At 41.3% G+C, this 14,987-nt stretch overlaps 1 protein-coding gene across 1 annotated transcript in view; it reads left to right on the top strand.

The window, feature by feature from the left end:
* smyd5 (SMYD family member 5) overlaps window positions 1-5,020 on the top strand; it is a 29,987-nt gene extending 24,967 nt beyond the window's left edge. The window contains exon 13 of the mRNA XM_088343556.1: window positions 1,702-5,020. Coding sequence (XP_088199682.1) covers window positions 1,702-1,843 — 142 coding nt within the window. The 3' untranslated portion in view covers window positions 1,844-5,020. The remainder of the gene's footprint in view (window positions 1-1,701) is intronic.
* The last annotated feature ends 9,967 nt before the right edge of the window (window positions 5,021-14,987 follow it).

Genomic DNA, 14,987 nt, shown 5'->3' on the forward strand with positions numbered 1-14,987 from the left:
CAATTATCCTTTGTTTCTTTTTGCATGATTAAAAATTTCTTGAGCCAATTTTGAAGCTTTTACAGCAATTGAATATAGGCGCCAAATATCTGTAATCGGCCACCTATCAATACTGAAAATATATATTAATATCGGCCTCGGAAAACCCCATATGGTCGATCCTTAGTCTGTGTAATGTGTTTATTAAGATGGATTGATTGGCGCGATTAAAACAAAAAAGGTATCGTAGTCTATATTTGCCAATGTACCCAACACCGCATAGTGTATGCAAAAGGGAGTCACATTTAGGCGCAACATCGGGTGCAACGGAGGGCGCCCGCGTCCTATCGTGTGGTGCGCCCTGTGTAGTGTTAAATACAGGACTAGAACCAGCTACATATACTCCGCCTTTTAACACAGTGCGCTCTATGGTCGAGAAAATATGGTATGTGTCTCCTGAGCAAGCACTGTGCCCAATTGTTTTAGATGGGGCTTTTTTTTGTGTACACATCTGCAGTATGTTTATTAACCAAAATGCATTTTTCATTGTACCCGTTTTTCTTTTTTTTTCATTATAATTTTACATTTAATGAAATCGGTTTCATGCTAAATTTAAGAAAAAAGTCATCATTATCCCATTATTCGACTACCGTATTTTCCGCACTATAAGGCGCACCTAAAAGCCTTTATTTTTTTCAAAGGCTGACCATGCGCCTTATAATACAGTGCGCCTTATTTATGGATCAATATTAATTTGCAAAGTCTTGCAACTAACTTGCCGCCACCGACTAGATTTTCCCCCGAACGCCAAGTAGTCCGCGGTGTATGCTGGGATTTATTTACCGGCGTTTCATTGGCTAACCAATGTGTCAATCATCAGTTGAATCGATCACTATTGGCTAAAGTTATTCGGAGGTCAAGAGGCGGATCATTTTTATCATTTACAGGCTGGCATTGGCTTAAACGGCAAAACAAAGCCTGTAATTGGCCGAAAAAGATGAATGTGTATAGCACGTGGCTGACGGCATAGAGAAAGCATTTTTTTCTATTCTGTATTTGTAAAGAATTTATTCTCCTGGATTTACTACCCTCACGGATATAAGAGGACATTGGCTGCACATTATTATGAACACAACGACTTCGGTGAGCTACTCCGGGTTTTATATTGTCCCTGTATCTTGTTTCGGACTGAACTCGATGTTTCTGTGATAAGCGGTGCAGATAATGGATGGAATGGAGTGTCTATTTTGAAATTAAACTCAATTCCAAGTGTTTATTGTCATATGCACAGTAAAGTTGCGAGCGAAAAAGAAAATAGAAACTAAGGAATGTTTGGCATTTCTTGAATCCTAAGACTTTAACCTTCCGAATTATATTTGGAACGATGCATTTGAGTGACATCGTACACGGACACCGCATCCGCACGTGTCTACGACACGTATTTGCTTCTTTGCAAGCTTTGGGAATGTTACGGGGGTAATAAGTTGGACTGAACTATCTGACTGTTTTGTCGACGTTCCCATTGTAGTGCCTTATAATCCGGTGCGTCTTATGTATGGAAAATATAGGACCAAAAACGATTTTTTCGGGGTGCGCCCTATAACCCGGTGCGCCTTATAGTGCGGAAAATACGGTAATCTTTTCAATAGTCAGCGAGTAGTCGACTATCGGTCGGTGGTTGGTTGAAGCCCTCATTCTAACCCTCACACGAAACGTTTACAGGGAGAATTACGTTTTCGTCTGCTCTTGCGGAAAATGCATCGCTCAGTCGGACGAGCCGGACGTGACGTCGGACGAGGAAGAAGAGGAAGAGGATGGCGGAGAGGGGGGCAACGACATGGAAGAAGAGATGACGGATGTCTGATTAGAAAAGAAGGTTTGGACATCCATCTTTAAGAAGGATCCATCACAATAAACAACGATTCAGTCACTGTCACACAACCCGGTGGAATGGACCAGAAGAAGTTAACTGAGGTTCAATGCGATTGTTGCTGGGTAAAAGAAAATATTTTCCTTTCCCCCCAAAGTAAACTTTAATCACGGAATGCTGACACTCGACCAGTACTTTTGTATTCTTATTTTCAAGGGGGATACTTTCTTTACTGTAATAATACTCCAAATGTGCCCCAACTTATCTTAACAGTGTTCAAATTAATATCACATTTATGGAATGTAAATTAAAGGGACAGTGGTAAAGAAGACTTAATTGAAAACAATATTGATTTGAATAATAAAGCATAAACGGGGTTGGGTAGGGTTACTTTAACTTGATTACTTTTAATTACTTTTGGATTACTCCAATACCAAATATGCTAATTAAAGACAAAAGAAACTCATCTCATCAGCTACACCGCTTATCCTCATTAGGGTCGCGGGGGGGCTGGAGCCCATCCCAGCCATCTCCGGGCAGTGGGCAGGGGACACCCTGAACTGGTTGCCAATCGCAGACAACTCATTCGCTCATTCACACCTAGGGACAATTTGGACCGGCCAATTCACCTGAAATGCATGTTTTTGGAACGTGGGAGGAAACCGGAGTGCCCGGAGGAAACCCACGCAAGCACGGGGAGAACATACAAACTCCGCACAGGAAGTCTGGAGCTGGATTTGAACCCACGACAGGTTCCCATGACATGAACTGTGCCGCACAAGCGCTAACCACTGCGCCGCCGTGCTGCCCACAAAAGAAACTAAATATGAATAAAATGACTAAATTTAGTGCAGGCTTGGGGAGTAACGTAATACATGGAACGGCAAAAAAGATGTTGGCAAGCTGTTTGGATTTATTTTCATTTTGTTTCTGTCGCATTTTATTTTAGTTTTGCCGGAGATCAAAGAGATCAAAGCCAGGAGAGAAAGCTTACCACGTGTTGTGAGTCATCATTTTATTCATATTTAGTTTCTTTGGTCTTTTATTAGCATATTTGGTATTGGAGAAATCCAAAAGTAATTGAAAGTAATCAAGTTAAAGTAACCCTACCCAACCCTGAGCATAAATACCGGATCATATAAACATGTGTTTTAAAATAATCATGGGTTAAAGAATTAGCATTTATTTTACATAAAGTGAGCCTCATCTAACGTAATCGGCAGACATTGTGGTTCTAAGGGTGCCCAAAGAAACCAAAAAGCTTGTAAAAGGCTTTGCAAAAAAAAAGAAGAAAAACATGGTTTGGTTACTTGAAGTCTCCCTAGTTTCTTGTGCTTTTTAGAAACTCTTTCGGTTGCATGACTTCGCAATACACGCACTGTCTCTTTAAGAAGCAACATCCATGTTCAGGTGGACATTCTGTTGCTTGCCGACTATGAAAAATGACGACCAATCACAGCACGGCTTACAGGGCTAGTGTCTATAATTAAACGCCTCTTTCTGGTATAGAAATGTATTTAATTTAATTCATTAAATGACAAAACGAAGTGAAATGATAATAAAAAATCTTTGGTTCGTTCACTGAGTCTCCATAGTTTGTACTCCCCCTTGTGCTTTCCAGCACTCGTATTGGTTGCACTAAATGGTTTTATATAGCGCTTTCGAGTCACAGAAGACCTCTCGCAGTGCTTTACAATGCGCTTCACACTTACCCATTCACACACACACAAAGATGGCCAGAGGCGGCCATGCAAGGCACCTAGATTAGGTGCCTTGCACAAGGACACCTCGACAGGAGGAGGAGCCGGGGAATCGAACCAACACAGCAACTTCTCATGGGAAAATAATACACACTGTCCCTTTAAGAAAACAAGTGAGCTGGGGCATGTACAGGATTCATTCTCCATTGACTTCTCTGTTAAAAGGATTTGCTTACTGCCATAGTTTTTGGGCTACACTGAAAAACTCTATGTACAATTTTCCTATGCTTTTTTACATTTTTTAAAAAATATATTTGGTACATATTAGTGCTAATTTCATGTCAGTCAGCAGTTTTTTTGTTTTTTTCGGCATTTAACACCAACAGAACCGTAATATAAACATTTGAATAACAAAGTAACATTTTCTCTGTTTGAATTTTCAGAATTCTACCTGAACAGACCTAGGTTTTGTGGAGCTTTTCATGCTTTGTAACCACGGAAACGGCATACAAGTGAGTGAGTCATTGCCATAAATATTTGTGTTCATAAGTGTGCACTCGACCCAGTGTCACGGAGAAAACTGCAACGATTATACTTAGATTTAATTTTATGCACACCGATGAAATATGTGAAATATTTATCCGTATAATGCAGTAAAAACTGCTCTTCTAATGTTTGTCAGATAATGATAAATGATAAAGATGTAATAGTTTTAGGAAGAAAATTCCAAGTAAAATGTGCTCATTTTTTTCTCCCCACATGTGACATAGAGAATTGAAATGAGATGTCCTTTTGGTCCATTATCTGTTTAGCACACGCACACACACACACACACACACACCTCCACCGCATTATTTGTTCAGTTGCTGCTTGATCAAATGTTTGCTGTTGCTGCTTTCCCTTACTGTTTTTTTAAATTGCACAGTCAATGTGACAAATGGACGAGAAAGTCCTTAAAAGACGAGACAATTTTCCCTTTTGCAAAAGATTTTTAATGTCAAAGCGATCTGAGGACACAATACGACCCACATGCAGTAAAAGCAGCCAGTCATAGAGCAATCAGCAAACATACAGTGAAGAAAATAAGTGTTTGAACACCCTGCTATTTTGCTATTTTTCCCCACTTAGAAATCATGGAGGGGTCTGAATCGCATGTCCACTGTGAGAGAGATAAACTAAAAAGAAAAATCCGCAATTCATGATTTTTGAACGATTTATTGGTGTGATACAGCTGCAAATAAGTATTTGAACACCTGAGAAATGACCTGGCGTAATAATAATTTTTAAGATTACCGTAAATTCCGGACTATAAGCCGCTACTTTTTTCCCTAACTTGCAACCCTGCGGCTTATTCAGTGATGCGGACAATATATGTACTTTTTCTAACGGCCGCTAGCGGCGCTCGGGTGCTGCTACCATTAACTGCCCTGTCAAAGCTATATTATTATTATTATTAAAGCTTTGAAAACTCTCGGTGTACCGTCTTTCTTTGTAAATATGTGTAACCAATGTAAAATATGTATTTGCAACTGTATATTTTTGTAATGTATTTGTTTTTATTTTAGACACTTATTCTGATATGTTTTGCAAATGAGGGGCGGAACAAACGCCGGGTGCCGAGTTTAAATGGGGAGCGCTAAAGGTGAGGGACAAGAAGAGGGGGGTAAAAAGTTGGTTAAAGAAAAAGGAGTTGCGTGAGTAAATGTGTTCATCTGATATATTTTTCCCACCCTTACCTTTGGAAATATACACTTTTTTCCTTGGATTACTTTCAACGGGACCCGGACTCTGCAGGTCTGCATCAAACTTTAAGTACCGGTATCATTTTCCGTTCATTTTGCCGGCTGTGATTTTTGAACCGTGGACTTTAATGAAGGACATTTAGTTTCAATCGCGAGACTTGAAGTCAGGTTTGGGTTAATTTTGTGTTTGTGTTACATTTTTTTAATGTGGGCGCATGCGGCTTATATACAGGTGCGGCTTGTGTATGTACAAAATCGGTTTTCCTCTTAAAATGTGGTGGGTGCGGCTTATAATCAGGTGCGCTCTATAGTCCGGAATTTACGGTAGCTACATTTTGGCATTAGATCAGGAGGTAGAGCGCTTGTCTTGGGATCAAGAGGTCGCAGGTTCGATTCCCGGCTCCTCTGTGTTATATGTCGAAGTGTCCTTGGGCAAGACACTGAATCCCTAATGCCCCCAATAAGCAGGTAGGTGCCTTGCATGGCTGACTACCTATTGGTGTGTGTGTGTGTGTGTGTGTGTGAATGGGTGAAGCACATTGTAAAGCGCTTTGGGAGGTCTTCATTGACTTGAAAAGCGCTATATAAATGCAGACCATTTACCATCAACAGATTATTTTCCCATTTTTAATTACAATTTTTCCTGGGTTGGCAAAAAAAATGAGAACCATAATCTGAGATACCAGATAATCTTGCTTATTTTTAACCACTATTTGAAAATACTGTAAAGCAGGGGTGTCAAACTCATTTTAACTCGGGGGCCACACGATAGAACAAACAGTCTGTCGGGGGCCAGACTAGTAGATTAAAAAGAAAGAAAAAGAGAGATAAAGAAATGAGAGAAAGAGGGAGGGGAAAAGACAGAGAGTGGGACAAAAAAAGGAGAGAAAAGAGACAAAAGGAAAAAAAGAAGTTAAAAAGACACAGAGAGAGAAAGAAACAAAGAGCAACAAAGGAAGAGAAAAAGAGAAACACGAAAGAGTGAAAGAGACCGAGACAGAGAGTGGGAGAAAGGGGGTGGAAAAGAGAGAGAGAGAGAGAGAGAGAGAGATAAAAACAAGTACAGTGTATTTGTGAGACATCAAGTTGACATATTTCAACCTGCAGCTTGTTTTTCTCTTGCGCTTCTCTGAGTGTTGTCTCGCGGGCCGGATTCAATCCCTTAGCGGGCCTGATCTGGCCCGCGGGCCGCCTGTTTGACACCTGTGCTGTAAAGGATAAAATGAGGGTAAGATCTCTCGTTTGGTCTTCTCCTTTTATGTATTTGTTGTTTTCACTGGGTGGGTGGGTGTGTCACTTAACCACTGCGGTGGTAGGAGCACTGTTTCTTGTGGTGTGTCTTAGGCACATACAGCCTGGTGGCCCTCATCCCTCCTAAGGCCAACATGCAAAAACAAGAAAATAAGAGTGGATTGATTCACTTATTGGCTTAATTTAGATAGATAGACAGATAGATAGATAGTTAATTCATCCCCGTAGGGAAATTCACTCTTCCAGCAGTATCTTTGTGTTTAGAAATAAAATAATGATATAGAATACAAAAATACCCAATATAACGTTTTGCTATAGAGTATTTAAATAGTGCTACGGAAATACACACTGTAATAAAAATAGGGTAATATGCAAATGTGGGGGTGGGGTTTCATGTGGGCTTTTACTCCCCCGGGTGGAGTTAAAGAGCCTCACGGCATGAGGAATAAATGATCCCCTGACTCAATTTTAAAAACCATATTATTTCAAATACAACTTCTAAAGTATATATGTTATTTTTTAAGAAATGTCATGCTTTTTTTTCGTCTTTGAAAAAATGCCCCATGTAGCCAAAAACTCTCCAATAAACAAGATAGTTTTGTTTAAAACGCCCCCAAATATTAGGTCAATTGATACAAGCTAGGTACCGCTTGTTAAATGTAAAATGTTATGCAATTATATAGCGCTTTTCAAGTCACTGAAGCGCTTCACAATGTACTTCACACTTACCCATTCACACACACACTCACACAGCCATGCGAGGCAACTACCTGCTTATCGGGGATATTAGGGATTCAGTGTCTTGCCCAAGGACACTTCGACATATAACACGGATGAGCCGGGAATCGAACGTGCGACCTCTTGATCCCAAGACCAATGGCAAACGCAGTGACACGCGGGAAAAACCAAAAAGTTTCTCGCAGATTGTAACGTTTTAACACAGACATCATTCCCATGTTATTTTTCCCGACAACATCTCGCACCGGTGTTTATTTTCAGTCTGTTAATGGAACTCCAAAGTGTTAACGCATACGTCATGTCTGCTCATTTGCAAATAATTGTCACACTTTGCCGTGGTTTGGAGTTCAGTAAGAAGCCGAAATAGCTCACGTAAACAATTATTGTAGAATTCTTCTAGGGGAAGGGGAACAATCACACTGTGATTTGAGTATTTTTAGTTGTACCCTGTGATTGTGTTAATAAGCTGACACTTTATGTGAGCAACCAGACTGACTTGTGTAGGGATTTTCCTCGCTTTAATTTCGAAAATTGTTAGGATTACTACAATCAGTAAGCGAATTTGCCTCTAGGTGTTCCATAAATCTTTTTTTCTCTGAAGGGTGCTAGAATTTCCCTACGCTGATAAATACAATTAAATTACGTTACCACTTTAAGTTCTTTTGAGTTCTGATATGAATTACTACTCCCAAGAAAATGAATTCAATGAACCAGGCCGATTAAAATAGCACACATAATTTATGAACTCGGAGAATTAATGATAGGGAAACAAAAAAAGGAGGGGAAGTCGCCGGAGATTATGGGAGTTTTCGACCGCAAGTACCTTTCGGTTCTGCCCTACTGAAACCATATACTCTGAGCCAACATTTTTGAAGCGCCATAGACCCGCATTTGGCTCCAGCGCAAGTTTATCGGGTGGAGAAGTCCATTGTGTTGGCGATAGAAAGCATCTTCCTCTGCCTTTAGCTGCTTTTGTGGATCCAAAGGATTTTGTTGAATTGATGGCTTTAACAGAAACCTAAAGATGTAAATATTTTGCGTATACATAATGCAGGTTTGTCGAACTGTTTTACGTATTTGTACAATTAATACGAAACGTATTTTCCGTGCAGGCAGACGAGCAGAAAAGGGGCAGGGTAACTGTTTAGCCAATCAGAACCCAGAACTCAAATGCTATTCTATCTATCTATCTACCTTGGTCATATCCCTCATGAGGGGTGACCGACAGCAAGACAAACACGTATACAAAAACAACGAGAAAAAAAAGGGGAAAAGTAGCAAAAAAAAAACACAAAAAATTGACCCCAAAAAAATTTGAACGGGACACAAGAAAGCGGCCATGTCAGTCGGGTCAGGGTGACACAACACACTCTTATGTTCAACAGCAGGGCCCAACAGCTTTCACTGGTTTACCCCTGCCGCATCATAGAACACGTCCAAACATCCCACTATCCTTTCACAACACCTCTCCACTCATTCCTATCACCAAGAGCTCTAGCTTCCACTAGATTTAGACCTCTTTCCCGCAGTGCACTCATAAGGTTGGTAGCTCCACGTCAATCGCCGCCTTCCTGTTGGTCTCCTTCCATTTACTTCTGCTCTGAAAATCCTCTTCAACATTCGCTCTTCATCCATCCTCTCCACGTGTCCAAAACAACCGAGTACTCATCCACACGCTTGCTCATTTCCACTACTACTCCAGTTCTGTCTCTCACAATTTCATTTCTTAATCAATCCAATCTTCTACTCAAACACTTCATCTTAAAAACATTTAATTTCCTTCTCAAATCTGCGTTCAGGCTCCAAGTCTCTGCACCATACAATCACTCTCTCATACAGTCCCCTCTTAACACCCATATTCATACTTTGGTTGCTCATCACTCTCCTCAGAGCACCCAAAACCTTGCTTCCTTGATTCACTCCGCGAACCCAAATGCAAATCCACGAAATAATAAAACCATGATATGTAAACCATGATACAGCAAAGGCGGCAGCACGGCGGCGCAGTGGTAAGCGCGTGTGTGGAACAGTTCTCAGGTCTTGGGAACCTCCTGTGTGGGTTCAAATCCAGCTACTGGACTTCCTGTGCGGAGTTTGTATGTTCTCCCCGTGCTTGCGTGGGTTTCCTCCGGGCACTCCGGTTTCCTCCCACATTCCAAAAACATGCATTTCAGGTGGATTGGCCGGTCCAAATTGTCCCTAGGTGTGAATGAGCGAGCGAGTTGTCTATCCCTGTGTGTCCTGCGACTGGCTGGCAACCAGTTCAGGGTGTCCCCTGCCCACTGCCCGATAATTGCAGGGATGGGCTCCAGCACCCCCGCGACCCTACTGAGGATAAGCGGTGCAGTTAATGAGATGAGATGATGTAAACCATGATACAGCAAAGGCAATATTCCGTTTCCCATCGGATTATCGCCTGCACGTAAACTTCCCCACACTCGAGTTCTGTTCTCATTAAGTGTCAATGACATAACTGCAACAAACGAGCGTGGCCGCAAAACTATTCCGGATAAAAAGTCGTCGGCAGCATATTCCCAAAGGTCGTGTTCGGGAACGTCGTGTGACTCTAATGAGGCGTAGCAAGGGAACACTTTGACTATTCATTACTAATCTGGCTTTTCATCTCTCCAAGGAAGTTCTTTGCATCGTTGTCGCGTGAGACGGACGCACAAAAGCTTTCCAAATCCGGCAGCTGCAAGATCGCGGAGGCGATTGTAAATCTCGACCGGCGTACAACGATTCGCTGCGTCTCTTTCTTCATAATGACTCCATTGAGAAAAGCGCTTGCAGTGATTTACAATGTATTTCTGAGCAGTGGTTTTCAACTGGTATGACTTGAGGACACACGATCGCACCCTCATCACAAACCATGACCCAAATCCATCCATTATCTGCACCGCTTATCCTCAGTAGGGTCGCGGGGGTGCTGGAGCCCATCCCAGCCATCTCTGGGCAGTGGGCAGGGGACACAGGGACAGACAATTCGCTCGCTCATTCACACTTAGGGACAATTTGGGACAATTCATATTGTTGGAATGTGGGAGGAAACCCACGCAAGCACGGGGAGAACATGCAAACTCCACACAGGAAGGTTGGTAGCTAGATTTGAACCCATGGCCTCAGAACTGTGCCGCACACGCGCTAACCACCGGGCCGCCGTGCTGCATGACCCACATCATGAAATTCAATTCTCAAATGTATCGAATGAAATGATTGTGCAGTTTAAAGCAGAGATAGTATAAAATGTAACCTTTTTTTCAAAAAACAAACAAAATGACCAGCAAAACCAAAACAATTATAAGTACTGTATATAAGCTTATATTATATGTAAGCTTTAAGTACCGTAAAATCCGGACTATAAGCCGCTACCTTTTTCCCTAACTTTCAACCCTCCGGCTTATTCAGTGATGCGGCCAATTTATGTAATTTTCTTAACGGCCGCCAGCGGCGCTCGAGTACAAAAGGTAAGATTTAGACGGGTGGAATATATGCGCCGAGGAAGACTGCAATTTCTTGGCTTGTGCATAAATTATATTAGCGTAAACATACCCTCATCATGCAAAATACAAAAAGAAGGCACATCAAAAAATCCACCATTACCAACGGGTTCCGAAAAGCTGGTCTGCTGCGTGACGGAGAGGAGGGCACAGAATCGTGAGTTGATAAGAGTTCCAGCGACAGTGACAGCGCGAGTGAGGCTGCGGGAGCGTGGGACGACGTCTATATGACAGTTTCTTTCCGACACTGAGGAAGACGACTTTGATGGCTTCAGTTCTATGGAGGAAGATGAGGACGGTTTACCGTGATTTTTACAAGTACGATATGTTTTTTTTTTTTTTACCAGACCCGTTTACTGTCTTGCAAGCGTGTTGCTAGCGTTTTGCTACTATTAACTGCCCTGTCACAGGCACCGTTTGGGATGAAAGTTATATTATTATTATTAAAGCTTTGAAAACTCTCTCGGTGTAGCGTCTTTCTTTGTAAATATGTGTAACCCATGTATAATATGTATTTGCAACTGTATATTTTGTAATGTATTTATTTGTATTTATTTTAGACACTTATTCTGATATGTTTTGCTCGGGCGAATGAAAAAGGAGGGGCGGAACAAACGGGGGGTGACAGGAAGTGGGGTAAAGGTGAGGAACAGACAGACCTGTTTGTGGACGCGGCGGACAATAGTGGATATAGATTTTTTCCACCCTTACCTTTGGAAATATACACTTTTTTCCTTTGATAACTTTCAACGGGACCTGGACTCTGCAGGTCTGCACCAAACCTTAAGTACCGGTATCATTTTCCATTCATTTTGCCGGCTGTGATTTTTGGACTGTGTACTTTAATGAAGGACATTCAGTTTCAATCGCGGGACTTAAAGTCGGGTTTGGGTTAATTTTGTGTTTGCGTTACATTTTTTTAATGCGGGCGCATACAGGTGCGGCTTGTGTAAGTACAAAATCGGTTTTCCTCTTAAAATGTGGTGGGTGCGGCTTATAATCAGGTGCGCTCTATAGTCCGGAAATTACGGTAAGCCACATTCCCAAAAAATGTACCCAAAATATTTTTAATACGTGTACCAACTGTAAGAAAAGATTCATCAAATATTAATAAAGTGTGCCTAAACATAGATTATTTAAATATGCAGTTAATGAAGATTTATATACTGTAAAACCTCAAAATATAACATTGTTAAACCATTTACTGTACCTTAATACAACGCTTAAATGTGTTGTTTTCGTATTTCACTATTGTTTCCTTCATCGACTCAATCTTTGTTTTCCACTTGACCTTCTCACTAACTTTGTTGGGACCCAATACAATGGGCAAAAAAAAGGAAATAAAACCAACAAAATGAGATGTGGTTGGGATAAAGTGTAAAGAAGAGGCAAGACTTTTTTTTAAAATAAAAGTGGAATAAGAAAGCCTGATGCGGTTGAGAAAATTGTTGGATCGCTTTTTTTCGGCCACTTTCTATCACAGAGGAGGAAGTCGCCTAACTTTTTTCCTTTTTTGTTTCATTTTTCCTCAGCTTTTCACTACACTTTCATTTTGGTATTTTTTCTTTTTTGTTCTATTCCCCCCTTCCTTTAAGTCATTTTGTGCATAGTTTTACATCATATTTGGTCATGTTGGGATTAAAGAACCAAAAACAACCCGAAGAGCCGTTTAGGACCCGAAAGAGCCGGGTTTTTTTAGTGAGCCGAGCCAAAGAAGCCGGTTCTCGACAAACTCTTCTAACTTTACTCAACTTCATTCTACTTCGACTCGACTTCAAAATACCGCATTTAGGACACAACGTCGGGGGAACCCGTGTATTTTTACCTTCATGCACTGTAACTTTGACTTAAGTCGCTTCTTAATTAGTAATTTTGAGCCCTCATTTTTGTGCGCCGGCTAGATTTTCTTGTGCGCAGAGAATGTGCGAGCAGTGCGCAATTGCGCACGCGCGCAGCTTAGAGGGAACACTGATCCTAAACCAAGCAATGTGTTTCCAGTGTACATTTGATCCCATAAGCTTTCAACGTATGAACCGCAATCCCTTGGTCATTTTTCATTAAGGCCACTAAAAGCCTGCCAAGTGATCCTTTTTTATGAAGAATAAAGAATATGATCCTCGCCTCCTCCAGGGAAAAAGTGGAACAAGACCCCCACCCTCCCTCACCTCATCATCATATCCTCTTAAAACACATTTTTAACAACCCAACACACCAAGCGTTGCCATCTTTCAACGTCCTCTGTCGTTTTTATGGGTTACACGTATAAAAGAGCATCCAACGACTGCTTCGTTATTCAGAATATATATCGTCTTCTTGCTTTAAAGATGTAAACAACGTACATTGCCTCGGAAACTCGTTCGGTAACAATGGGAAAAAACACCGGAGAAACTGGGAGGGGGAATGTTCTTTCCTCCAGCCAGTAGGGGGCAGATTCATAAAATCACACCGTTCATCATAAAATTCTACTCTTTTTACTAAGGCCGATGTATGTTTGTAGCATGTTTAAGCCGTAAAAACGACGAATTTTCTTGTCTGTCGATTTCAGGTTTGCTATTGAACCTAGTGGCGTGGTCCATCAATGAAAAGCTCTACACATCACTCATTTCCTTTAGCCCAGGGATCAGGAACCCAAGGCTCGCGAGCCATATACAGTGGAACCTCGGTTCTCGACCATAATCCGTTCCATTTCTTTGTACGAAAACCGATTCGTACGATCACCGAAGCCGTTTTTTCCCATTAAAAGTAATGTAAAATTGTTTTAATCCGTTCCAACACCCTGAATGTTTACCACGAAAGTAAACATGAAGCTAACCCAGGCTAATCGTACGTTCGCGTTAGCGTAATCTTCCAAACGAAATATTACGCTAACATGAACGTATAAAAAAAATCAGGTCGTTTACACGTCATTTAGCACCCGGGTCTCCACAACAAGCGGTTAAAGGATAAAGAAAAGAATTATGAATAGGATTTCTTACCGGTCGGCAGAAGACATGCTGTATTCCTGAAAGAAGGGAAACTCGCACGCCTTCTTCATATTTTGCTATTATTTCTTTCTTAAATGCAATAGTTGTACGCACTACTCCTCTTTTTTCACCTGTAGCAACTTTGCTGCCTGACCAACCTTCTTCCGGAGCATAATTAGGGGTTGAAACACTCCCTTCACCGCTTTTGAAAAACAAAAACAGAAAAGGAGTGCGCGTTGTCGTGACAACAGTTCTTCACGAGGGGTGGGGGCAATCTACACTCGTACGCCGCTCAGCGTCGCCCCTAGCGTACCGGCGTTCGAACTCCGATTTTTCGAACGAAAAGCGAAGCAAGAATTTCTCGAAATTTTTGGTCGAGAACCGATTTGTTCGAACTGAGAGGCGTTCGAAAACCGAGGTTCCACTGTATGCAGTGTCTGAAATAAGTTCTGCCCGGAAGCCCGGGGCATGCATCTTTTACGTCGGGCGAAAAATTTACAAAACGTCTTCGCCTGGGTGGCCGACAACTTTTTCAAGAAAAAAAAAAAAAAGAAACGTTTGCTTACTCGGGAGCCAATCAGAAGCCTGCATTGAATTACTTCGTTTTTCCGGACTCTCCTGAGCGTTATAAGATCGTGCATTTGCATATCATTTTCCAAAGTAGACACACAAAGAACACAAGAAAAATGAATAAGGTGTTAAGAATCAAGCCAAAACCTCAGCCCCAGAGAAAGATTCAAAAGAAGCTTACAAAATTGATGACGCTACAAAACGTAAACGTACATTAAAAGCATCGTGGAAAGAGGAGTTCACGTAGCTTGTAGCAGACGACGCGGCGCAAACATTGCATGAATGAAGATGAGTAAATACAGATAAATACTGATGGCAGATGGAACAACAGCGATGTCATATCCATAACATTCATTGATTTCTAATTTCTAACAAACTTGATTTTAAAGTGTTGTTCTGTTTTATATTCTGATTATCAATCCTTAATACTTTGCAACAATGTTTTTTTTTATTGCGATTGGTCGTCTTATTGTGTTTCAAGTTGTGAAAAATGGGGCAGGCAACTTTTCAGAGTTGTCTGCCTTGGTGTCCGCTAACTTTTTGTCACGAGTTTCAGACACTGCCAAAGTGACAGGAAAATGTCTCTGTAATTTGTGTTCTTTTTCACATTTGTACATACGCATTATAATTATAATTATAATGGAAGCTAGAGCTCTTGTGATAGGAAGGAGTGGAGA

The sequence above is a fragment of the Urocampus carinirostris genome, chromosome 9, assembly GCF_059441175.1.
Source record: "Urocampus carinirostris isolate Australia breed hairy pipefish chromosome 9, RoL_Ucar_1.0, whole genome shotgun sequence".
Classification (NCBI taxonomy): domain Eukaryota; kingdom Metazoa; phylum Chordata; class Actinopteri; order Syngnathiformes; family Syngnathidae; genus Urocampus; species Urocampus carinirostris.